Below are 22568 nucleotides of genomic sequence, written 5' to 3'. Positions count from 1 at the left end.
TTTTTGTTTAGGATTTTGTTTTCTGAGGTAAGAATACAGGATTTTAGACACGTAATACCTGTGAGAAATCTCAGCCGTTGCTTCGACTCTTACACCAAAATAAAGGATGGCTTTTTTTTTTTCCCTTAAAGTTCCTTTTTCTTGTTAGGGACAGTCCTTTCAGGTTATCAGGAGGAGACTCTAGTAATGGTGTGTTTTTAGTTGCTTGTTTTCTTACTGATCTCTGGAAGCTTCTGAATCCCTCCCCCCACCATTGATAATTTAGTGATTGCTATTTTATACACGGAGAAGCCAGGTTTTTAAAAATTGAGATAATAATGGATTTTAATATCACTCGGAACCCGATTCCATGCATTTACATATTTGCCATGGGTCTTTTCGATGTTGACTAACCCCGTAGCCTTTTCATATGGTACAGTGTGCACAGAAGCACCCTTGCCCCTTGTGAGCCATGGAGGAGAAAAAGGAAAAGTGCAAATGATATGCTGGCATCAAAAAAAAAAAAAAAAAAAAGGAAAGCACCAAGACTGCCACAGGCCAGGTTGCACACTGAGAGCACTTAAGACATCCTTAGGGTAGCTTAAAAACCCAGTCAGGTCACTTGGGAAGCTTGGCATTCTCACATCTAGACCCCAGCTCCATTTTCCACAGTGCTTTTACCTGCCCTTCCAGTGGTCACTTGGCAGCAGGAAAGTAAATTAGGATCCATACTTGGGCCCATCACATCTGGGGCTAAGAAGTGGCAAAGAAGTACAGAAGGAACCTGCAACTTCTCACTTCATGGAACAGAGACAAGCTCTTTAGAAGAATCTTCCGGATGCCCCCAGGTGGCCTGTGTCCGCCACATGCATGCAGACACTGCCCCGCATACGAGGTCATCCATACCATCACAGGGCTCGATGCAGGTAAAATAGGCACAATCCGTTTGTCCCAAATGACCTTCTCCCTCCTCCCCCTTTCTCCTTTTTGCAGATGTCCTTAAAAGGCTACCGCAAGGCTTGGAATAAAATGAAAATCACCAATGAGCAGTTGCAGGCAATTTGCCCCGCTGGGAAATAGCCAGAGGGAGGCGACGGCTGCCGACCAAAAAGTGATCCATTAAAGTAATCAGCTCCTCTCTAGTCATGGGGTCCTCTCACTGTTCCCTGTGCTGGCTGGTGTCCCCAATTCTCCAGCCAGGCTGCTGGTCACCTCCCAGGCCACATCGACCCCCTGGGGAGTGTTTTCACAGCCTGGCTCCGGGAACCATAAACACTGAAAGAACCACAGGGCACTCTAATGGTTTGACACTTGTTAGCCCACGTTTAGTTCACAAGCACACATGAAAATGACCTTCCCGCATGTGGGAGTGGGACAGAGGAGGGAGAGCCAGCCCAGTCTGTACTGTGGGCCTGTCCGTGGCAGCCCAGCTGTGCAGCTCTCAAAAGGAGACACCAAAACAGCGTGGTGAATGCCTGGCACTCAGCATCCTGAGCTTTCTCTTCCGCTTGGAAGGTTAGCTCCTAGACTGAGACGCCAGTACCAAAGAAAACAAGCATGGAGAAAAATAAGGTGATTTCTTGGGGCTGATGTAACCTGTTCTGGCCTGATAGAGACCCGCCCTCCCCAACCTCCCCACCGTAGTAGTCATAGTACATGGGTTGGATGGCCACCTCAGACTTGTCTGACTCCCTCAGACCCTTTTCCCTGAAGTCTAGACTCACTGGAGTGCCATTTGCCATTTGTGACCATGAATGCACGGTGGCCCTTTTTTGTCCTTGGAAGTGTGTTTGGGACCGTCCAACCTGGCTCAGCCCAGCATGTTTTTTCTGTGTCACAACATCACGTGATGAGTGGCTGGGGAAAGGAATCGGGTTTTCCCAGTGGTGGAAGGAAGACAGGGGAGGGCTGGTCTTCTTGGTCTTGGACGTGATCCAGTTGCTGTAGTCTTCCACCTTGATGTACAGGAACAGGCCAGGGCATTTCTCACCACCTTGAGACAGGATTCCTCTCAGCACCCACAGATTCAATTCCTTCAGCTCACACATCATTGGGTTTCCTGGGTCCCCCTGTGACAAAGGACAGAAAGCTTCAGGTCTTAGAAAAACTTGTTTTCTTTTTTAATATTGTCCCTGTGCAATTTACTATCTGTTCTAGAAAAGTTTTACACGGGTTCTCACTGGAAATGGGGTAAGTTATAGGATAATATTTCCAATCTAGGCCACCTCCACCACAAATTCCAACAAGATGACTTTTCCTTTCATTATACAAATTATTTGTAGGCTCCTGCAGTTTGCCTGTAGCTTCCTGGATCCCATTTCATTTTCTTGCCCCTTTCCAGTACTTTGAATAAATCCTCCCTCTCTTTTGGTTTCTCACTCCTCAAATGTTATTTTGTTCCTTTCTGGCCTGGAATGCTCCCGTTGTTCCTTCTCTTCCCTATTTTGTTTCCATCCTTCATTTAAGCTGCTTGCATCTACCCACAGTCCTGCTAGGGTCAGTCAGACTTCCAGGAAGCACATGCTGCCGGGCTGGGTTCACAGCTTTTCCAACCTGGCAGCTGCCTGCCAGTGTACCCTGCCCCCCATCCCTGGCCCATGCTCTCAGGAGCAGTCCTCTGGGCCTCGGGAGTTCTGCCACACAGACCTTATCTCCCTTCAGGTGACTGGGTAGAAGTCCGGCACACTTGGCTGGACATGTGACCCTAGCAGGTTAGCTAATTCTCTGAGCTAATGTGGGGAACACGGTTAGTGCCTGTAACACCGGCAGATCTCCTAGCACAGTGCCTGACATACGGGATGCCCTCAGTAAACAATTAGCTGCTATTACCCTGGTGTGGAGAAAAGGCCATCATTTTTATGTGAAAAACTGAGAAATGTGGGAAAAGCAACAAGATAGCTACTAGGTATAATTTACCTTACCTGTCCTCCACCCTACCCCCCGCCCCCAGGCCTCTTCTTAAAGGAATACTTGCCCCCCAGCACCAGCCTGTGGTCCATCTTGGTCCAAGAGGGAGTTTATCATCAAAGGCTGGCCAGCTACCTTTGATCTATGTGACCTGCCAGGCGAGACAGGCTGGGTGATCACACTTTGCTCTCGCTGTGTGGACTGAGGCATGGATGGAGGGCGCTTGCAGCTGACAATGGGAAACAATCTGAACAGACCCAACAGTGAGAATTCAAGAGGCAAAACAGTGGTCACCTCAGCCCCTGCCCATTCCCAGTCCTGGGTGTTTGAGCTTTCTTGGGTTTCTACACACATGCAGCCTCTTTCACTGAACCCTCCTTTTTCTGAGGAGGCCACACCAGAACAGAAATGCAGGCAAATGGGAAAAGCAAAGAACACTTCTGCAAGCAGGGCCACGGGAGGCATGCTCTGCAAGGCTGCCATAATGCCCTGGTTGTCCCACAGCTGCACACACACGAGGATGACATTCCAGACTTCGCTCTGTGTGTGCTTCTCATTAGATGGAAGGGGGTGCTTGAGTGGGGAACTCTTGATGTTTTCAGTTTTTCATATTCTACTGTTTGCATCCCATGCTGCCAAACAGCAGAGGGTGGAGATTTCATCCCTGAGCTCTGGCTGGTCCTCCTAGGACTGGTGAACAGGCTCTTATCTGCACCTCATTGTGTCTGCCTGGGGCACAGAGGTTCTCCGGCTGAGGATGGAGTGGTCTCCCCTCCGTTCACCAGTCCCACTCCCAATTTGTTTTAACTGTGCTTTTACAGCTTGAGGAAGAAAAAGAATGCAATTCAGGACAAATAGTTTTGACAAATGACTGTGCGGTCAACATCCCTGGCTATTGTGTGGTTTTGCAAGTTGCTGTTTCTCTTCCCCATAACGTGTAAGGCTGAGACTTCTGAAGCTCAAGCAATGGAGACAAAGAGTACCAGGTGCTCCAGCCCCACCTCATCTCCCAGGGGAGCGACCCCCTTTCATTGCGTGATCCTCAACCTTGACATCCAGCAAAAGCCCTAACAGTTGTGGGAAAAAAGGAGGGGTGAGTTCAGAGCGATTCTACTTTTGTTGGGTTTCTGAGGACCCATTAGGGCAGGCACTGAACCTGGGTAGCTTATTCTACATGTGAGAAGTGTGGCTTTGAGGACCTCTGGACACTAGAACACATTTCCTAGGAAGGATCCTAGGTAGACAAGGCACCTTTTTTTTTTTTTTGCAAGCACAATTCTCTTAAAAAACAAAGGACTGTCTACAGGTGTGCTACAGTTAAAAACCAATCTGACCTTTGTGAATGGTTTAAAGAGGTGATCATTTAGAGGGTAAATGATATTCCATTTATATTAAATTCATATTCCAGTGAATTTAAGATGCTCTTAAAAATTAGCATCTTTGAAATGGGATGTGTCTTTTAATCAGTGGATTCCAGAGTTTCAGTGGCAGCGTTTTTTCTTTCTCAGTGTTACATAAAATAATGGTGCATTCTGCACCTGACAGCATCCTGGGTTTGACGAAGTGTGGCACTAGGTTGATGGAGTGGCTGATGGCAGGATTTTGTTAAGTAGCTACGTCTTCTACTGTATTTTAACACATTCTGTAATTTAAGAAGCTTCTACAATCCTCCACCTGGCAGAGAGCCCAGTACAATGTAGACACTAGATAAACGTTGAACCAGCTTTAGAAGGGCAAACTTATTTCCTGATGAAAGGCAGTCCCTCATGGTTTTGCAATAACATGACTTTGAGAAAGAATTGTCTGCACATATGTATTTTTTCCCTTTTCTCTAAAAAAGTTTCCCTAGATCCTCTGTGAAAAAAAAATTTCCCCATCAGGGAATCCTGAAGGTTACTTCGACAGAAGTGGTTGATCAGTGTCTTAGACAATTTTAGAGTAGAGGAGGGAAACTCTGCCTGGAAATCTGGCAGACCTGAGTTCTCGCCTTTAAGATTTATTAACTGTGTGGCCCTGGTAAGCCACACTTTTTCCAGATACAGATATGAGGGGGCCTGGACAGGTGTCTGTGAATTCTGCACATTTTCCTGAGGCGGTAGGACAGCCACATCTGGACAGCCCGCATCCAGGTAGAGGGCAGGGCTTCTTACAGGGAAAAAGAAACCCAGTAACTGATGAACAGTAGCATCAGGCTGGGTTCCAAAGAAGCCGAATACAGCGAGCGCCCGCTGTAGGCGTGCTCAGCGTATATCTGCATGTGTGGTTTGGACTCACTCTTTCAAACTTTTAGCTAATGAAAAAACATGCGACTTAGCCATGCTTAGTCATGTCACACTGAAAACGGTGACTGGTTAGTCCATTCGGCAGATTGTTATCGACCACTTGCTACCTGCCAAGTGCTGTTCGCCCTGGAGACGTCCATGAATCCCAGGTGACAGTCCCTGCCCTCACGGAGCTCACAGTCCAGCGAGGGGGAGTCCTGAGGCCCCCCCATGAAGTGACCACTGCTTACTCTCAGCCTGTAGCTTCTGTTCCAGCGCGTTCTTACCAAGCAGACGGCATCAGTTTCCATCTCTATGTGATTGCCACATCCTGTTTTCTCGATTTTGTTTAAGGGACACAAGTCGATGTCCTTCACGGAGATTTTCCTCAGGATACTCATCGTCATGTGATTTCCTGTCTGGACAACAGAGAGCCCGAGAATTATTCACAAGAAGACATCCCCCGAGTCAACGCAACTACAGCTCACATATCCAGATGGGAGTGAGTAGGAAATGTTCTGATAAACCCCCTTTTCCTCACAGAAATCCAAACCTGTGTCTCAGTTTTTACTGAAAACTACCTTTGCTTTGAACTTGAATGTGAAAATAGGCAGAGAAAATGTTCACCCGTCCTCCACATCTACAGAGAATGAATGCATTTCCTTGTTTGTTTCCCAAAAATAAAAGAAAACAAGGATGGCTCAGACAAGAGGACTGTCAGCTCTGGTTCAGGAAATAATGTCCCCTGGCCCCTCGGTAACCTTGCACTCATTTCAGGCTGCCTGCTGCCCATGTACTTCCAATTTTGGTGTAGGAATAGAAGAAAAAGGACCAGATGTAAGAATGGTCTCAAGAGGGCAAGCGCTGGGAATCTTGACGGATCAAGTGAGGGTTCCAGCCCAGCTCTAGAACCTCAGGCCACCTGAATTACTGAGCTAAGCCCTAGAATGGTTCATCCCAGTCACCCCCACTGCTAGCACACACACAGCCCCCTCTAGGAGAAGGAAGGCATTAACTGCAGATGTGGGATTCCATCCTGCCACCCAGCAGTTCTGCAAGGCTGGTGGCATCTGCAACTTTCTGCCGAGGAAGCAGATGGGCCGGACCAGGTTGTTGAACTGCATCGCCGTGTCTGTCTTCAGGAGGGCTATGTTATTTTTCATTGTTTTATTATCAAAGTCCTCATGGATGATGATGGTGTTGACTGGATATTCTTTGTGAGCAATCAGTTTTGCATCCATCTGAGCTATACCAACTATAGCAACAGCGTCCTTCCTGGAGAGAGAGCAAGGGAATCTTGAGAAGCCAAGAAAGTTTTCCAGAAATAAGACTCGTGTGTCTACAGTGTGGAAGCGTACTCCATATCCTAGGGAAAAATCAATACAGAATGATCAACACTGAGACGTACCCTTGTCAGCTCCCAGCCGGAAACAGATGACACACTCAAATAAGGTAAACTGAGGAAAGTTTAATAAAGGGACTCTTTACAAAGGTCTCGCAGGATGTAGGGAAATCACAGAGACTAGTGCAGTATGCTGGGTTCCTGGTGGCATATGCAGCTTTCTGCTGAGGCAACAACAGGGTGTTGGTGGGAGGGAGTGGTCAGACAGAGCTATGGGGAGTGGGTCCCTTGGCTGGAGGAGGCATCCAGTCTGCAGTACCTGTCAGGGGAATACCTGACCTCACTTCCTTCCTCCCTCTCATCTCTTGCCAGTGCTCCCTTTGGCCAAACCCAGCTGGAACCCAGAAGGCAAGAGCGCCCATTGGTGTAACCCACACAAGTCAGCCTCCTGGGACCCAGCAGAGTGGAAAAGAGTAGCGAGTGGGTCTGGAGGGGCAAATGGGAGAGATCCAGCATGGCTAGTGAAGTTGCTGGACTTCAGTGACAAAGAAGGAATCCTTGGGCATCCACACAAAACAGATTAAGTCATCTTAAGTTTGTCCTCTAATTTATTGTCTAAGCTGGGGAACTTGTGAGAGTGAAGATGCTAACAATAGGATAACAGGTGTAAACCAGGCCTCTCCCGGGGAATACTAGGATGTGTGATCTCCCACCTACAGAGGAAAAAATCAGAATGGCTTCAGACTTCTCCACAGCAAGATTTAATACCAGAAGCCGAGGTGTGGTGAGGGTGAGAATGCCTGTTAATTCTTCAAATGGAAGCAGGCATGATCCATGACTTCTACACTTAAGTGGTCGTTCAGATTTAAGGGCAGCACAGCATTTCTGAATATGTAAAACTCGAGGAAATATGGTTCTTGGGAGCCCTTTAAGAAACTACTTGGAGGGACTTCCCTGGCAGTCCAGTAGTTAGGACTCTGCACTTCCACTGCAGGGGGCACACAGTCGATTCCTGGTCGGGGAACTAAGATCCCACATGCTGTGCAACGTGGCCAAAAAAAAAAAAAAAGAAAAGAAACTACTTGAAGACAAATTTTAGCCAATTCCAGTGTTGAATGGAAAAAATCCAGCAAAGGGACGGTCAGTAAGTGTGGAATTCATTATATGGGTCTAAAATTAAAAGAGAAACTTTTAAAGTTATAGATTGGAATAGTGGTGTAAACCAGCAGAGGTAGGTGTATACACCAATTTTCTCATCTTTTATGGGAGTCTAAACTATTATTTATTTATAGCTAATATATGAAATAACAAGGGTGTACAAATATATATAAGAATCAAGGTAAACATTAAAGTACATAAATAACCTATTAAAATTGGATGGTCATGAAGAATGAGGGAAGAAGTGAAAAGACAGGAATTCTGGCATCAGCCACAATAGAATCTAGAGAGGACTATCCAGAGAGAAACAGAAGATTTGTGTGTCTTCCATGAAATTATAATTCTAAGATGACCACGAGAACACAAGTTCAAACTTTCCAAATTTGTCAGAAGAGACATACAAAACAAAGCCATATAATGAAAAGAAAAACAGGAAGCAATAAAAACAGAACAGTCTAAAATAAAAACAAAAAGCAGGAGCTTCATTCTGAACACCAGAGCAGAAGAGCGTGCAACAAGACAAAGAAAGGCTTTTCATGATGATAAGGAATTCAGTCTACAGTGAAGAGTTCATTTATAAATATCTGCAGCAAGTGATACAATGTTCATGAATTAAATTCCAGGAAATAGGACGAGGAAAAGCCAGAAGTTTGTAATTCACCTCAGTCAGCCTAGGATAGATCAAGTAGACTCCCTGCCCCAATTTTATATATTAAATTGTACTCCAAGGACAGAAAATGAGCTCTTTAATTTACCTGTGGAAAATATTCATATGGACCACATAGTAGACCACCAAGATAACATCAACAAATTCCTTAATAGATCACCATGCAGTCTAACTCAAACTTAAATCATGTTAAAATACAAAACAAAACACCCTATCACCTGGATATTTTTAAATGGTCTTTAATAAAACCCAGAGTCAGAGAGGAAATCAAAACCAAAACAGCAGACCAGATAGAAAATAGCAGTAATGAAAACACTACACAGAAAACAGAACCTCTCTGGAGGGCTGGTTGGCAACAGCTATCAAGATTTAGTCCAGTTTTTCCACTCTTAGGTTATTCAGGCAACAATATACTTCCATGTATGTGAAATAATGTGTGTACAAGTGTATCTACTGCAGCATTTTTTGCTACTAGTGAAGATTGGAAACAACCCAAATTTCCATTATTAGAGGACTGTGTAGTTATGGTACATCCATATGGGATACTGGGCAGCTAACTGATGCATATAATGAGGTAACTTTCTATGTATCGATAAGAAAGGATCACCCAACATTCATGACAGAGTGAAAAAAGCTAAGAGTGGAATAATGTATATGGTGTGTTACTAGTTGTATTGGCGGGTGTATGGACTGAATTGTGTCCCCCCATGTTCATAGGTGAAACCCTAACCCCCAGTGTGAATGTGTTTGGAGATAGGGCCTTTAAGGAGGTAATTAAGGTTAAATTAGTCCATAGGGTGGGGCCCTAATCCAACAGGACTAGTGTCCTTATAAGAAGAAGAGACAGCAATAATGTGTGCACACAGAGGAAAGGCCATGGGAGAACACAAGGAGAAGGTGGCTGTCCACACACCAAGGAGTGAGTCCTCGGGAGAAACCAACCCTGCTGACACCTTGATCTTGGACTTCCAGGCCTCTGGAACAGTAAGAAATAAATTTCTATTGTCTAAGCCACCCTGTCTGTAGTATTTCATTGTGGCAGCCCCAGCAGATTAATACAGGGGAGAAAGAAAATTCTCTCTCTGTCAATAGATATGAGTCAATATAGATAGACCTATAGGTATATAGATATCCATGAGTGCATGGAGTGTTTCAGGAAGAACACCCAAGAAACTGGTGACAGAAATGGCTCAAGGGAGGGAAATGATGACTGAAGGGCAGGGAAGGGGAGGAGCTGATTTTCATTATACACTCTTTTGTTCCTCATGAACATCACAGTATTACATGTATTTTCATTTAAATACATGTATTTTTAATTAAAAAATACAAGTCATATGTTAAAAAATTCAGCAATTGCACAATATCTCATCAAGGGCTTACACTATAATGTATTTGGCCAGTTATAGTAATTATATTCTCTCCCCCCATACTCTATATGTGTATATATAATATATAATGTATAAATAGTATATATACTATAAATTATATAATATACTATATATTTATAAATTATAATTATAAATTATAATATAATATAGTATGTATACTATATATAGTATATATTATATACTGTATAATATATACTATATATAGTATATATCACATATATATATCTATATAATATATTGAATAGATAGATCTATATGTAATTATACATAGAAGTTATATACTATGTATCATATATAACGTATTATAAACTATAAAATAGTTAACTATATCATAATTTACTTATCCATGATAATCAGACATTACACTTCCAGTGTTTTGTGTGTAATTAATCATCCTATGAACAACTTTGTGCATAAAACTTTTCCAGTGGCTGAAATTATTTCCTTAATGTTGATACCCAAAAGTGAAATCGTTGGGTCAGAAAGTGAGATGTTTTACCAAAAAAAGTTATTCCTTTAATAGCATATATAGGTTTTTTTTCTTTTTCTGGTTTAAGAGAATGCCCATTTATTGTAAAAAATTTGGAGAATACAGAGAAGTTCAAAGAAGAAAACAAATCACATGCATTCTGAGCATCCAGAGATGGGCACTCCTCAAGTGTTTGCGTATTTCCTTCAAGTCTTTTCTCTACCTGCATGTATTTGTGGCAGTCACATTGTTAAGGCCTGAGGTAAGTGTGTTAAGGTAAGGGCTCCTATCAATTCACTTAACAAGATAAGCAATAGGGACCTCTAGTATCAAGAGTCAGTGCCTCTCCAGTAAAGATGTTTAAAAAAATTAAAAAAAAAAAAAAGTGTCAAAAAAAAGAAAAAAGAGTTAGTGCCTTTGTGATTGTAATAAAATGGGAACAAATATCCTTCCTGTAGAAGATGGAGAAACAAGCGTTTCACTTTGCAGTTGTGCAGCTGGCAGTCCTCACAGCAGAGGAGACACAGACTGCGCCAACCTTGGCAACTGGTGACCTCAGGAGCCCCAAACTCACAGTGAGCGCTGCGCTGGTAAAAAGCCCTGTTGCCCTGTCACTGGGCATCGACCTTCCAGGCCTCCCCAAGCTGAGCAGGAAACAGAGCCCCCCCCCACTCCGCCTCGGTGGGCCGCGTAGACTCCGAAGGAGGGGTACTGGCCTGTTCTGAAAGGCAGATGCGACGCTGAGGATCCAGAACTCACTGAGGACGCTGCCGAAGGCCAGGTGTGTGTACTGGACATCCTGCAGCGACACCACCCACGGGAACTCCTCGTCTTCCACCAGACCCTCCTCGGAAGTTTCCACAGGGTTGCTTTTCTGGATGCCGCAAGCTGCAGGGGGTTGTGCAGGGGCAAGGAGCTGGAGGCCTGGGGCTGCGGCCGCCGCACCAGACCCCAGGACCCGCTCGCTCTTCTGCTGGTTCCCCGCTTTTTCTGGCTCTCTGTCTTGGTCACCACTAACTCTACCACCCACGTTTATTTTCCTAGTGGGTCTTCTTCCCCATAAAAGACCCTTGGTGGGTCTCCCTCCCTAGTCCACGTGCCCTGTCCCAATGAGTCCCCGTGCCCGGCCTCCTTAGTGGACCAGGGGTGCCCTTCTCATCCTCGCCTATGCAGAGTGGAGTATAGGGATTCTCAAGCTGACTGAACATTTCATCCGCCTGCTGCCCAGCCCCTCCCGGACCCCTGGAGATGAGGCCTGGGCATTGATGTTTTCCAAAAGCTCCCCAGGGTAGATTCGAATGTGTACTTGGGGTTGAGAACCACTAGTGTTTCAGGAAGTCCCTGGACACAGTGTCCCAAGTCCAGTTGGCCCCTATGTGTTGAGACTTGGGGAGAGCCACGCCTCTGTCTGGGCCTCAGTTTCCTTTTATGAGAAGTGGGGTAACACACGCCTGTCACAAGAGGAGTGTTGTGTCCCCATGACTGATAGTGCTAAGCCTAGTGGACAATTCCATTTTTTTCCCCATGTAAACCACTGCTCTGATAGCCACTGCATGAGTACCCAGTGCTTTTTTTCTAAATTGGTGGCCCTGGGTTCTGTGTGTCACATGGTGGGTAGCACCAGCTGAAAAAGTCAGGTCATTGGTGGCTTCTTTTTCAGCCATTCATCCAACCGCACATGCAGCCCTGCTGAGTTAGGGGCTGGGCTGGCAGGGAAGGATTTCAGGATCCTGTCCCCGCCCCAGGGGACGTCACAGTGCACAGGGGAGACAGACACATTGGAGAGTGGCAGCATTCAGAGAGACTTGTGACACAAGGGACAGTGCCCGGAGTATACAGAGGAGGGGGCATGGATTCTGCCCAGAACATGAAGTCTGGGAGGGCTTCCCCCAGGAGGTGACCTCTGAGGTGAGCATCAATGACAGAGAGTTTCCAAACCATGATGCTGAAGTTGACTGAACATTCAGTATAGTCATTAAAGGACCACAGCAGACCTCGCCATGCTAGGGCATCATGTGATCAAACATCTCTATGAGTTGACACTTGGAGTCTTTGCTGAAACAGTGACAAGAGCTGGTTGTTAGCAAGATGATGTCTGTAAGGCCACCAAGTGCTTCAGGATCACCAAAGACAAGAATTCCGTTTTTTTTTTCACAGGACATTGGTAGTCTGTGGTGAATGAGGCACTAACCAACTCTTCCTAACCCACGAAGAACCTACAGGTTTGTGATGACTTTTGCTTTTTCAAAGCTCTAGCTGGCTGATTCATTTGTCCTTATAAAACTCTTGAACAGCCAGGATATAATGAGGAAATCTGCCTCAGAGATGAAATGTTTGCCCCAGGTCCCTTGCCTGAGGCTTTTTAGGAGTGGAGAGAGGCCCTATCTGTGTTTTGTCTCCTTGGGCTGCAAGGAGACGGAGGAGGCCTGGAAGGTGGGGCGGTCCTCTTGGCGTGTGCACGTGTGTGTGTGCGTGCACGGGAAGCTCTCTCCTGTCCCCCATCTAACTCCAGGAAGACAGGAGAGAGCCAGCTGGGGTGGCAGAAGGTGGGGCAGAGCCTGCTTTAGTCTGGTGCCCCCCTCCATTTCCCCTTTCCAGGCCAGAATTTTAGTCCTGGACAACCTGGGGGTCGGGGAGGGGACTGCAGCTGCCACTTCTGCCAACTGAGGCCAGGCAGCCTCTCAGGCACCTCCCTGTTCCTGGGCCGGGCCCTGCAACTGGGGGTCAGTTTAGAGGTAACAATAAGGTTTAAGGATAAAGGGCTTCATCGGAACAATACTGAAGTAGAAACACAGGGAAGGCCCGGTTCCCAAGTGCATAAGACGCATCTCGGGGCCCCCACCCCGGCTCAGGAAGGATGTCCGCCACCTGACGGAGCGCGGGGAATGTGCCCCCGGAAGAGCAGGGCAGGGCTGTGAGTGGGGAGGCAGGCATCACGCCAACCCCGTCTGCGCAGGGGGCCTCTCCATGGCCTAAGGCTTGTCCCCCTAACCGTACTCTCACCAAGGACTAGGCCTGACACCAGGCTGCTGAAGCCACAGTTTCCTACATCCATGCCCCACGTCCCACTCTCTTCCTGGTTCCCACCACCAACGCAAGCTGCCCAGAGCAAAATGCCGTGAGTCACCTACCCCCCCTGAGTCCCTCTCTGCACATTAAGGACCATTTCCTCTTCCGGGATGATTCCCCCTGCCATGTCACACGATCAGCTAAAGTTGGGAAGGAAGAGAGAAGCCCACTCACTGGCAGAAGCATGGGAGATGTAGAACAACACCAAGAGCGTCCCTCTCATCGCTGCCATCCCCAGAGAGAGCCGCAGCAGACACCATGGGCAGCTGTGAACACAGAACAGCAAACGCATGGGCTTTTCCTCTCCTCCCCAGGGTGGTGATTTCACCGCAGCGTCAGAGTCGCTGCCTCTTTTCCTTTCCACTAACAAAACTTCCAGGACATGGGAAACAGACCTGTCACATCCCTATTTTTTGGGTCCCTGCAGTAAAGAGGCAGGGACCAGCTGCCCAGCCCCGCTATTCAGCCAGCAACGTGTAAGACGGCCCAGCGAAAGAAGGTGGCCACGCCAGTCAGTTTTCTCCACAATCCAGGGTCTCCGGCTTTCCCACAGAGCCGGGTCTCAGAAAAGGGTCATCTTTTGACTCGTGGAATTCAACCCTAGCCTTAACTCTGTAGCCATAAAATGCTGCTGAAAGCAAAAAGCAGGTGTTCCGTGAAAGCCTTCCCTGATTTTGCCCCTCCTGCTAAACTCTACTAGAATTTCTTCTAATTGGTGGCAGCTCATCCTTTTACATAGTAACTGCCCCAGCATGTCACCCAGTTCATTCACACAGTCACCCTGTGAGGTGGACACTATCATCATTCCCATTTTACAGATTCAGAAACTGATACTCAGAGACATTGAGAATCCCACCCAAGGTCACACAGCTGCCGAGTGGTGGAGCTGGAATTCAAAGCCCAGGCGCGCTCCTCCACCAGCCCCACCACCAGGCCTACCCTCGCCTCAGACAATGCACAAGAGCCTAAGAAACCGGTGCATGCCGTCCTCAGTCACCATGTTCTGCTCATGACACCAAGTGTTTCTTGTCATCAGGATGGTTCTCAGAGTTCTTCCGTGAACTGCTCCTGCTAAAGGAGAAACGAACTCACCCTGACCTTACACCGCAGAGCTCAACAGAGGGATCCTGCTACCACCTTGGGAAGAATGTTCCATTGTGGCATCATAGTTACCATGGTGTCACCAAGCAAATGTCTGGACATGGGGACGCGGGAGGAGCCGGGATGAAAAGCCTGCCTGTTTCCTAAACTTGGCAGGGCTATTCTGGAAGCCTGGCTCTCCCCGAGTCTGGCTGAGATGGCATCCCTTTCGCTAGATCACAGAGTCCTGTCCAGTCGTGGCCGTGGTCTGTCTGCCTCCTCAGCACCTGCCCTGTGTCTACATGAGTTTGTCTGACTGGACGGAGGAAGCCCACGACTTGGGTGGGTTTGGTTTTTCCAATCCCCGACAACATTCTTACACTCCCTCTGTGGTTTCCTGGAGGCTCAGCCCAGTTTTCTTCAGCTCCCACAGCTTGTGGGTCCACGTGGAGCTACCAGAAGGGCCCTGCCAGACCACCGGGCCAGACGGATCTGCACTCTGGCCGCTACGAACAGCTCTGGCTTCAGCACAAATGCCAGGACTTTAGGAAAGTGTTGAGAACGTTGTGGTGAGATGTAACTCCACGGAACCAGAGGGCTCGCAGGCTGCTGGTGCAGGTGCGTAAATGGCACTTATTGGACAGACAGATGAATGGCTGATGGGTGAAGGATGGCTGGATAGAGAACGAAGCCCGACTAGAGAGGAGCCACTATCTCCTTCCCCTCACGGTTTCCCTGACGCCCATCCCGTGTGCCTCGCCAGCCTCTATCACCTCCAGCACCGAGCAGGGCTTGGCTTCTGCTGGGAGAATGGAATCAGTAAGATTTTTGGCAGTGGGAGAGATGGGAGCTGTTGATCCTTCAGTATGCTCCACATTGCAGGTCTCAAAGAGCTTTCACATTTTCTCATTCAGGATTCACAATCACTGTGCCAGGATGAGGGAATTACCCAAGTTTCCAGTTGGAAACAGAGTGCCTCAGGGTGGGAAAGTCACTTCCCTAAAGCCGAACACCTGGAAAACGTGGGCAGGATTCCAACCCAGATCCTTCCAACTCCAGGGTCACCGATCTCCAAGTCTGCATTTCTCAGCCTGGACCACGTGCTACCTTTATAGGGGACGGAAGTAGAAACAGTGATTGGGGCCAAGTCAAAGTCCGCTCTTTAAGAATGGAGATGCTGAGGTTAGTGCCCAAGACCCTGACTCTCTCCAGATTCCTCTTTAAATTTCTTCATGAAAAGAGCTCATGCGCGAACCACCAGAAACACTCTGTCTCCTCACAGGAAGGATCTAGCATAACCCACGATAAGAAAGGCCTGATCAGAATCCTGCAGGGGCCGAGCAGACCTTACAGACGGTGGGCCTCAAATTTTCATCCTCTCCGGGCCACTTAGTACAGACTGCCAACTTTAGGTAAATTTTTAAAAACTTCATCACAACGTTTTAAATAATTATTTAATTCTTTAAGGTTAATAATAATAAAATTTTTATTTTATATCTTTGAGAGGAAATTCATTTTCACTCTTACACCAAGGGCTCCATATCCAGGACAGTGACAGCATGAAACATATGTAGTTTTTCAACCTGTCACTTTCTATTTTTACTCTTTATTTACATTAAGTTAGAAAATCCTAACTCTCAAAGGACGTCTGAAATCGCAGCATGTTCTGGGGGCTCCGTCAGCTATTCAGTTCAGTGTATTCAGATTGAACGTGGACTCTAAAATCACGGAGAGATTTTTTTCACTGATGACTGTTCTCTGGTGCTCAGGGGCCTGCCCACCATGCTCAAAACCTGGGGAGTTGAAATTTTCTTCTGGAAAGTTGAAAGTTTCATTCTGAGAGATAGTGATGGTTGGATTTCTAGTCCGCTTGGCTTCTTTTCCCTCTGGAAGATATTTCTTCATGTCCCATTGCAGCTTTGGAAAATGTTTTTTAAACATGCCAATAAGAGCTTTACCACACTTCAGAAATCTCTTGTGAAATTGACAGGACAAAAAATATCAAGCATTTCTTCATTTATGTACCACCCATTTTCCAAGCATTGCTTCCTACTCATCCCTGGTTTGTTGAATTGTTAAGCAAAATATCTACTCACCCAAATATGTCATAGTTATTGCTCACCTGCTTGGGGTGACTTTTCTACTATACCGAGACAACATCCTACAAGGTCTCTTGAACAGGAATTTTGTTGCTAGCTCATGCTGCCTTCTTTTTGAGTTATTTTTCATTAATGTCGCTCACTGAAGGCTTCCTAATCATGGTATGATGTCTGCTATGAAGAGCATAACTTTGAATCAGGCTTTTGCCATTTAGATATCTTCTCTGCTTAGGGAAAAAAAAAAAAGCAGGAATTTTAAATTCAAGAAAGCATTATAATGCCCTCATTCTAGAAAAAAAAAATCTATAAGTTATATACCAAAGAGGTCATTGTGCTTGTTTGAAAATGACAAAAATATTTTAATGGTGTCATGCCATGATTTGGAAATTTTATTTTCAGATATCTGTATTGGATTTGCAAGTTTTTCACGAAAGAGATCATCCATAGAATGTTTTAAATCTTCCTAGAAAGATTTAAAATAGAATATCAGGTTTACCATGTCCTTAACTCCTAAATAGAGAACTTGTATGCAAGATTTTTTCAATTTTTATCAAAATGAAACACATTTCATTAGCCGCTGGCCCCTGAAAATCAAATTACCCAATCAACAATCTTTGAGACAGACTGATAATGAACATTTGTACCACATGTAGCTGTGTCAGTGTAAATTTCCCTAATGAAAACCTTCAATTTTAAGTCATTTAATTTAAAGGGAACATTTAACAGATATATTTCTTTAAGTCAAACTTACCACACAACACAAGAGCTAGGTATTACCATTATCTTGTATTTGCCCTCTCTCTCATTCTCTTGCTCTTTGTTTTGTAATAAGTTTATCCATGTGTATATATGCTTAAACTATATATTGAGTACATGGGCAAGAGTTTCTCTAGGCTGTGTATACTGGATGTAGGGTTGCTAGGTCAGAGGATGATATGTTAGGATATACCTGTTTTTAGAAGACAATGCTAGACTGTTTTCCAGGGTGGTTGTACCAATTTATACTCGTACAAGCAGTATATATGGGTCCCTGCCAATCCATGTCCTTTCCAACACTTGCCACTGTCAGCCTTAATTTTTGGCCAATCCAATAGGTATAAATGATATCTCATTGCTAATTTGCACTTCCCTAATTATAATGTTGAGGATACTTTCCCACATGTTTATTGCCTCTACAAGTTAATGCTTGTGTCTTCTGCCCTTTTTTTTCTGTTGGGTTGCCTTCTGTTGGGTTCTTAGTGCTATGTAAGAATTCTTAATATATTCTGAATATTGTTCACTGTATTTATGGTGAATATCTTCTACCAGTTGTGGCCTTTGTTTTCACTTTTGATTTCTTTGTGGTGTTTTGAATAAACAGAGGTCTCAATTTTAGTTTTAATAAAGTCAAATGTATGAACATTTACAGTTAGGGCTCTTTTGTCTTGTTTAAGAAACCCTTCCGTAGGTCAACATCAGAGATCTATTCTACTATATCATCTTCTCAAATCTTTCGAGTTTTGTTCTTCACACGTAAGTCCTCAGTCTGTCTGGAATTTTTTTGTGCATGGTATAGATTCACTTTTTCTCACATGGATACTCAGTTGTGCCAGCATTATTTCTCCACAGGTCTCCAGTGTGACCTCAGACATATATCAGCGTTTCATTTGTGCCTGGGTCTGTTTCTGAGCTCTCTCTTTTGTTACACTGGTCGTTTTGTCTATGTCCCTGTGTCAATTCCACACAATTTTATTATAGTATTATATCATATTATAGTGTTATAGTATTGAAATATTATAGGGAATTCCCTGGCGGTTCAGTGGTTGGGACTCTGAGCTCTCACTGCCGAGGACCCGGGTTCGATCACTGGTCAGGGAACTAAGATCCTGCAAGCCTCGCGGCGTGGCCAAAAAATATATATTATATATTTTTGTACAAAGCTATACATATAGCTTTGTACAAGCCCTATATCTAGTAAGGCAAGTGCTCTCACCTAATTCTTTTCCTTTAGGAATGTCCTGACTATTCTTAGCTTTTTGTATTTTTTAGAATCAACTTGGCAACTTACACACACACAAAAAAGCAAAAACAAAAACAAAAAACACCTTCTAAGATTTGGATTAGAATTGCATTCCATCAATAGGTCAATCTGTGGCTAATATAACATCTTTACAATATTGAGTCTTCTTATCCATGAGCACAATGTATCACTCAATCTAATTAGATCTCCTTTAAGATTTTTAGGTACAATTTTATGATTTTCTGCAAAAAGGTCTTGCACATCTTTTGATAGAATTTATTCCTAGGTATCTTACACTTTTTGGTTGCAATTAAATGATGTCTTCTTTTATTATTCTTTTTAACCATTTCCCTCTAAACCATCATTATTTCTAATAATTTACCTTTAGATTTTTTCGGATTTTCCATGTAAAGAATTATATCACCTGCAAATAATGACAGTTTTGTTTCTCCCTTTACAGTTGTTATGCCTTTCATTTCTTGTCTTACAGCCTGAGACCTCCAGTACAAAGTTGAATAGAATCAGTAATAGCGGGCATCCTTGTCTTGGTCAAAGGGAAGGTTTCTAACACTTCCTCATTTAGAATAATATATGATAATGGATTGCTAAATAGATTTACTTAATTAGGTTAAGGAACTCCCCTTTTATTTCTAAGTTTTGTTTTGTTTTAATCAAAATCTGGGATTGAAGTTTATCAAATAATTTTTTGGCGTCAATTAAGATAATCATATGGTTTTTCTTCTTGAATTGGTTAGTGTGATTAATAAAGCATACAGAATTTCTCAAATTAAACCACTCTTGAATTTCAAGGATTAATGTTATCTTTTTATACACTACTATTTGCCAATGTTTTATATAGGGCTTTTGGCATCTGTGTTTGAGAGTTAGATTGGCTTATAATTTTCCTTTCTTGTTGTTGTATCAGTTTTAAGGCCCTGTGGAATTAGCTGGGAGATAGAAATGGTCTGTTCTCTGAAATTTTGCAGAACTCGTTTGAAAACTACCTTGGTCTGGTGTTTGCAGGGAAAGTTTTAAAGCTGATTAATTTTTTTAGTGCTCCTAGGACTATACATCTTGACGTAGCTTTGGTAAGTTATGTTTTTCTAGGAACTTTTCCATTTTGTTAGTTTTCAAATTATTGGCATAAGGACTATAGTACTCACTATCTTTTAAAATCTCTGTTGTAAAAGTTAACATTCTTTTTTCATTCCTAATATTGTTTATTCATGCCTCTGTCTATTCTTTATCACTTTCTCCAGAGTTCCAGTTTACCTGTGTTTTCAGACTAAATTTTTGTCTTTGTTGATCTCTTTGTCTTTTGTTTTTAGAGTTTTTTTAGTTTTTTTTTTGGTATCTTTGTATCTTTGTTTTTTAGCTTATTGCTAACATCTTTTTTTAGTACTAGCACTGGTTTATTAATTTGTATGTTTGTTTTCTAGCTTATTATTCTCTACCCTTAGACTTATTATTTGTTTTCTTCTACCTTCTTTAGGTTTATTTTGTTTTCTTTTTCTAAAATTTCAGGCTGGACATTCAGCTCATGAATTTTTTGCCCTCTTCTCTAAAATAAGCATTTAAGACTTCGTATTTCCCTTTAAGTTCTACTTTCTTAGCATCTCTTAAGTTTTAAGTTTTGATACCTTGTGCTTTCCTTATCATTCATCTCTAAGTATTTTTACATTTCCATTATGATTCTTTTTTGACTCTTGAACTACTTAGAAGTGTGGGTTTTTTTATTTTTTTATTTTTTAAAATTTATTTTATTTATATATTTTTGGCTGCGTTGGGTCTTTGTTGCTGCTTGCAGGCTTTCTCTAGTTGCAGCAAGCGGGGGCTACTCCTTGTTGCGGTGCATGGACTTGTCATTGCAGTGGCTTCTTTTGTTGCTAGAGCATGGGCTCTTGGTGCGCAGGCTTCAGTAGTTGTGGCTCATGGGCTCTAGAGAGTGGGCTCTAGAGCGCAGGCTCAGTAGCTGTGGCGCACAGGCTCAGTTGCTCCACAGCATGTGGGATCTTACCGGACCAGGGCTCGAACCCGTGTCCCCTGCATTGGCAGGCAGATTCTTAACCACTGCGCCACCAGGGAAACCCAAGTGTGTTTTTAAATTTCCAAATGTATGACTAGTTTTATTTAACTTTTACTATCCACTTCTAACCCAATTGGTTGGAGAATATCTGTGTAATAACGATTCTTCAAAATCTCTGAGGCTTGCTCTGTGGTCTAGTATATAGTAAGAAACTTTTTTTTTTTTTTTAAACATCCACATTTTTTTTTTTTTTAAAGAAATTCACATTCTTATTTACTGATTGACTGATTGATTGATTGCTGTGTTGGGTCTTTGTTGCTGCTTGCGGGCTTTCTCTAGTTGTGGCGAGCGGGGGCTACTCTTCATCGCGTTGCACGGGCCTCTCACCATTGCGTTCTCTCCGGCCGCAGAGCACAGGCTCCAGACGCGCAGGCTCAGTAATTGTGGCTCACGGGCCCAGTTGCTCCGTGGCATGTGGGATCCTCCCAGACCAGGGCTCGAACCCGTGTCCCCTGCACTGGCAGGCAGACTCTCAACCACTGCGCCACCAGGGAAGCCACAGTAAGAAACTTTTTAACTGTTCCATGTTTGTTTGAGGAAAATGTAAATGTATACCCATCAATTCACCTTCAGCTTGTTGATTGTTCTCTTCAAATCCTCTGTATCTCTGATTTTCTGTCTGCTTGACCTATCAATAATTAAGAAAGGTGCCTCCTGTTATGGTGACTTTATCAATTTCTTCCTATAGTTATAGCAGTTTTTGCTTTATATGTTTTGAGGCTATTTTATTAGATATACACATTTAGAATTGTCATATTTTCCTGGTGAATTGAACTACAGTTCTCTATCATTATTCTCTGTAGCTATAGTCTGTAAAGTTGCGGTAAACACTGAATTAATGAATATTGAACCATTGCTCTTAGGGGAAATATAAGGCTAGTTTCCTGAGAACCTCTCGTTATAACATTTTCATCAACTAATCAATATGTAATCTTGTTTTATGTGTGCTTCTGTCTAAAGGCACCTTATTTAATATATATTGTTTATTCATTAACATTGAACTTGTGGCCACATTGAACTTGTGGCCAACAGCACTATAACTCATGCCTGAATGAAGCTTATCTAATCCATGCATTTTCTCAATAAGGCACACCACAGCCTTCTTGCACAGAGGAACACTAGACACCAGCATTACACTTAGGGACCATTTTAAACAGCAAAATCACCAACAAAAAGCACAAAAATACAAAAACCACGGCACTAAATAGACAACAAAAAGGATACTTGTTTACAGTATGAGCTAAAACAGGAGGGCAGAGCATGACCTTGTTCAGCCTCAGCTGGGAATGTGTGTGTTGAGTGACTCAAATTTTTTGTCACTCTGTGCCTGCCTGAAAATGACTGCAAAGCACTGCAAGTATTTATTTTAGGGTTAAAATAAAGATCAATGAGTAGGTAAATTTGCAAATATAGAATTCATGAATAATATGTTTGACTATATTTATTATCTCTATCCCTAATAATACCTTTAATCTTAAAGTTTATTTTATCTGACATGAGTATAACTATGCCTGCTTTTTATCTGTTGATGTTTCTTTTTCCATGCTTTTACTTTTTTACTTTTAAACTTTCTGTAACCTTATGCTTCAGATATATCCCTTATAAATGGTACATTGTTGGATTTTTTTAAAAAAAGAATCCAATCTGGCAATCTCTATCTTTTTAACTGGCATGTATACTCCTTTTATATTGATTGGGATTATGGATATATTTGGAATTTTTTTACTGTCTTCCTTTTTAAAAAAATTTGTTTGTCCTGCTTTTTCTGTGCTTTCCCCCCTTCTTTCTTGCCTTTTTGGCTTATGTTTTGTTTTGTCTGTTCCACATTTCCTTGCTACTGGTTTGAAATTTTTACACTCTATTTCTAATCTTGTAGAGGGTACCACTCAAGTTACTTCACCATGCACATTTACCTTCATCACCTCTAACAATTTTTATATTAGCTCCCCCATGATAATACTACCACCTTAAAATGCTTCCATTTTAATCTCCCCCTTATGATTTACATGCTATTATCATTCTATATTTTAGCTTTTTCTTTAACCCCATACATTATACTTTTTA

General features: G+C 43.5%; 2 protein-coding genes across 2 annotated transcripts in view; one reads left to right on the top strand and one right to left on the bottom strand.

The window, feature by feature from the left end:
- CFAP263 (cilia and flagella associated protein 263) overlaps positions 1-5419 on the top strand; it is a 39972-nt gene extending 34553 nt beyond the window's left edge. Inside the window, exons 10-11 of the mRNA XM_082369051.1 lie at positions 973-1103; positions 3708-5419. Of these exons, the coding sequence (XP_082225177.1) occupies positions 973-1059 (87 nt within the window). The 3' untranslated portion in view covers positions 1060-1103; positions 3708-5419. The remainder of the gene's footprint in view (positions 1-972; positions 1104-3707) is intronic.
- On the bottom strand, positions 1503-20299 carry PRSS54 (serine protease 54; the record flags this gene model as incomplete). The annotated part of the gene is given in 7 exon segments (XM_082370225.1): positions 1503-2048; positions 5435-5566; positions 6164-6418; positions 10884-11258; positions 13164-13270; positions 13415-13463; positions 13465-20299. Coding segments are annotated over 7 exon segments (1500 nt in total). The 5' UTR covers positions 13501-20299.
- Positions 20300-22568: the final 2269 nt, after the last annotated feature.

Source organism: Balaenoptera borealis, assembly GCF_965194805.1.
Source record: "Balaenoptera borealis genome assembly, chromosome: 19".
Taxonomy (NCBI): domain Eukaryota; kingdom Metazoa; phylum Chordata; class Mammalia; order Artiodactyla; family Balaenopteridae; genus Balaenoptera; species Balaenoptera borealis.
This window is presented reverse-complemented; position numbering and strand designations above follow the sequence as displayed.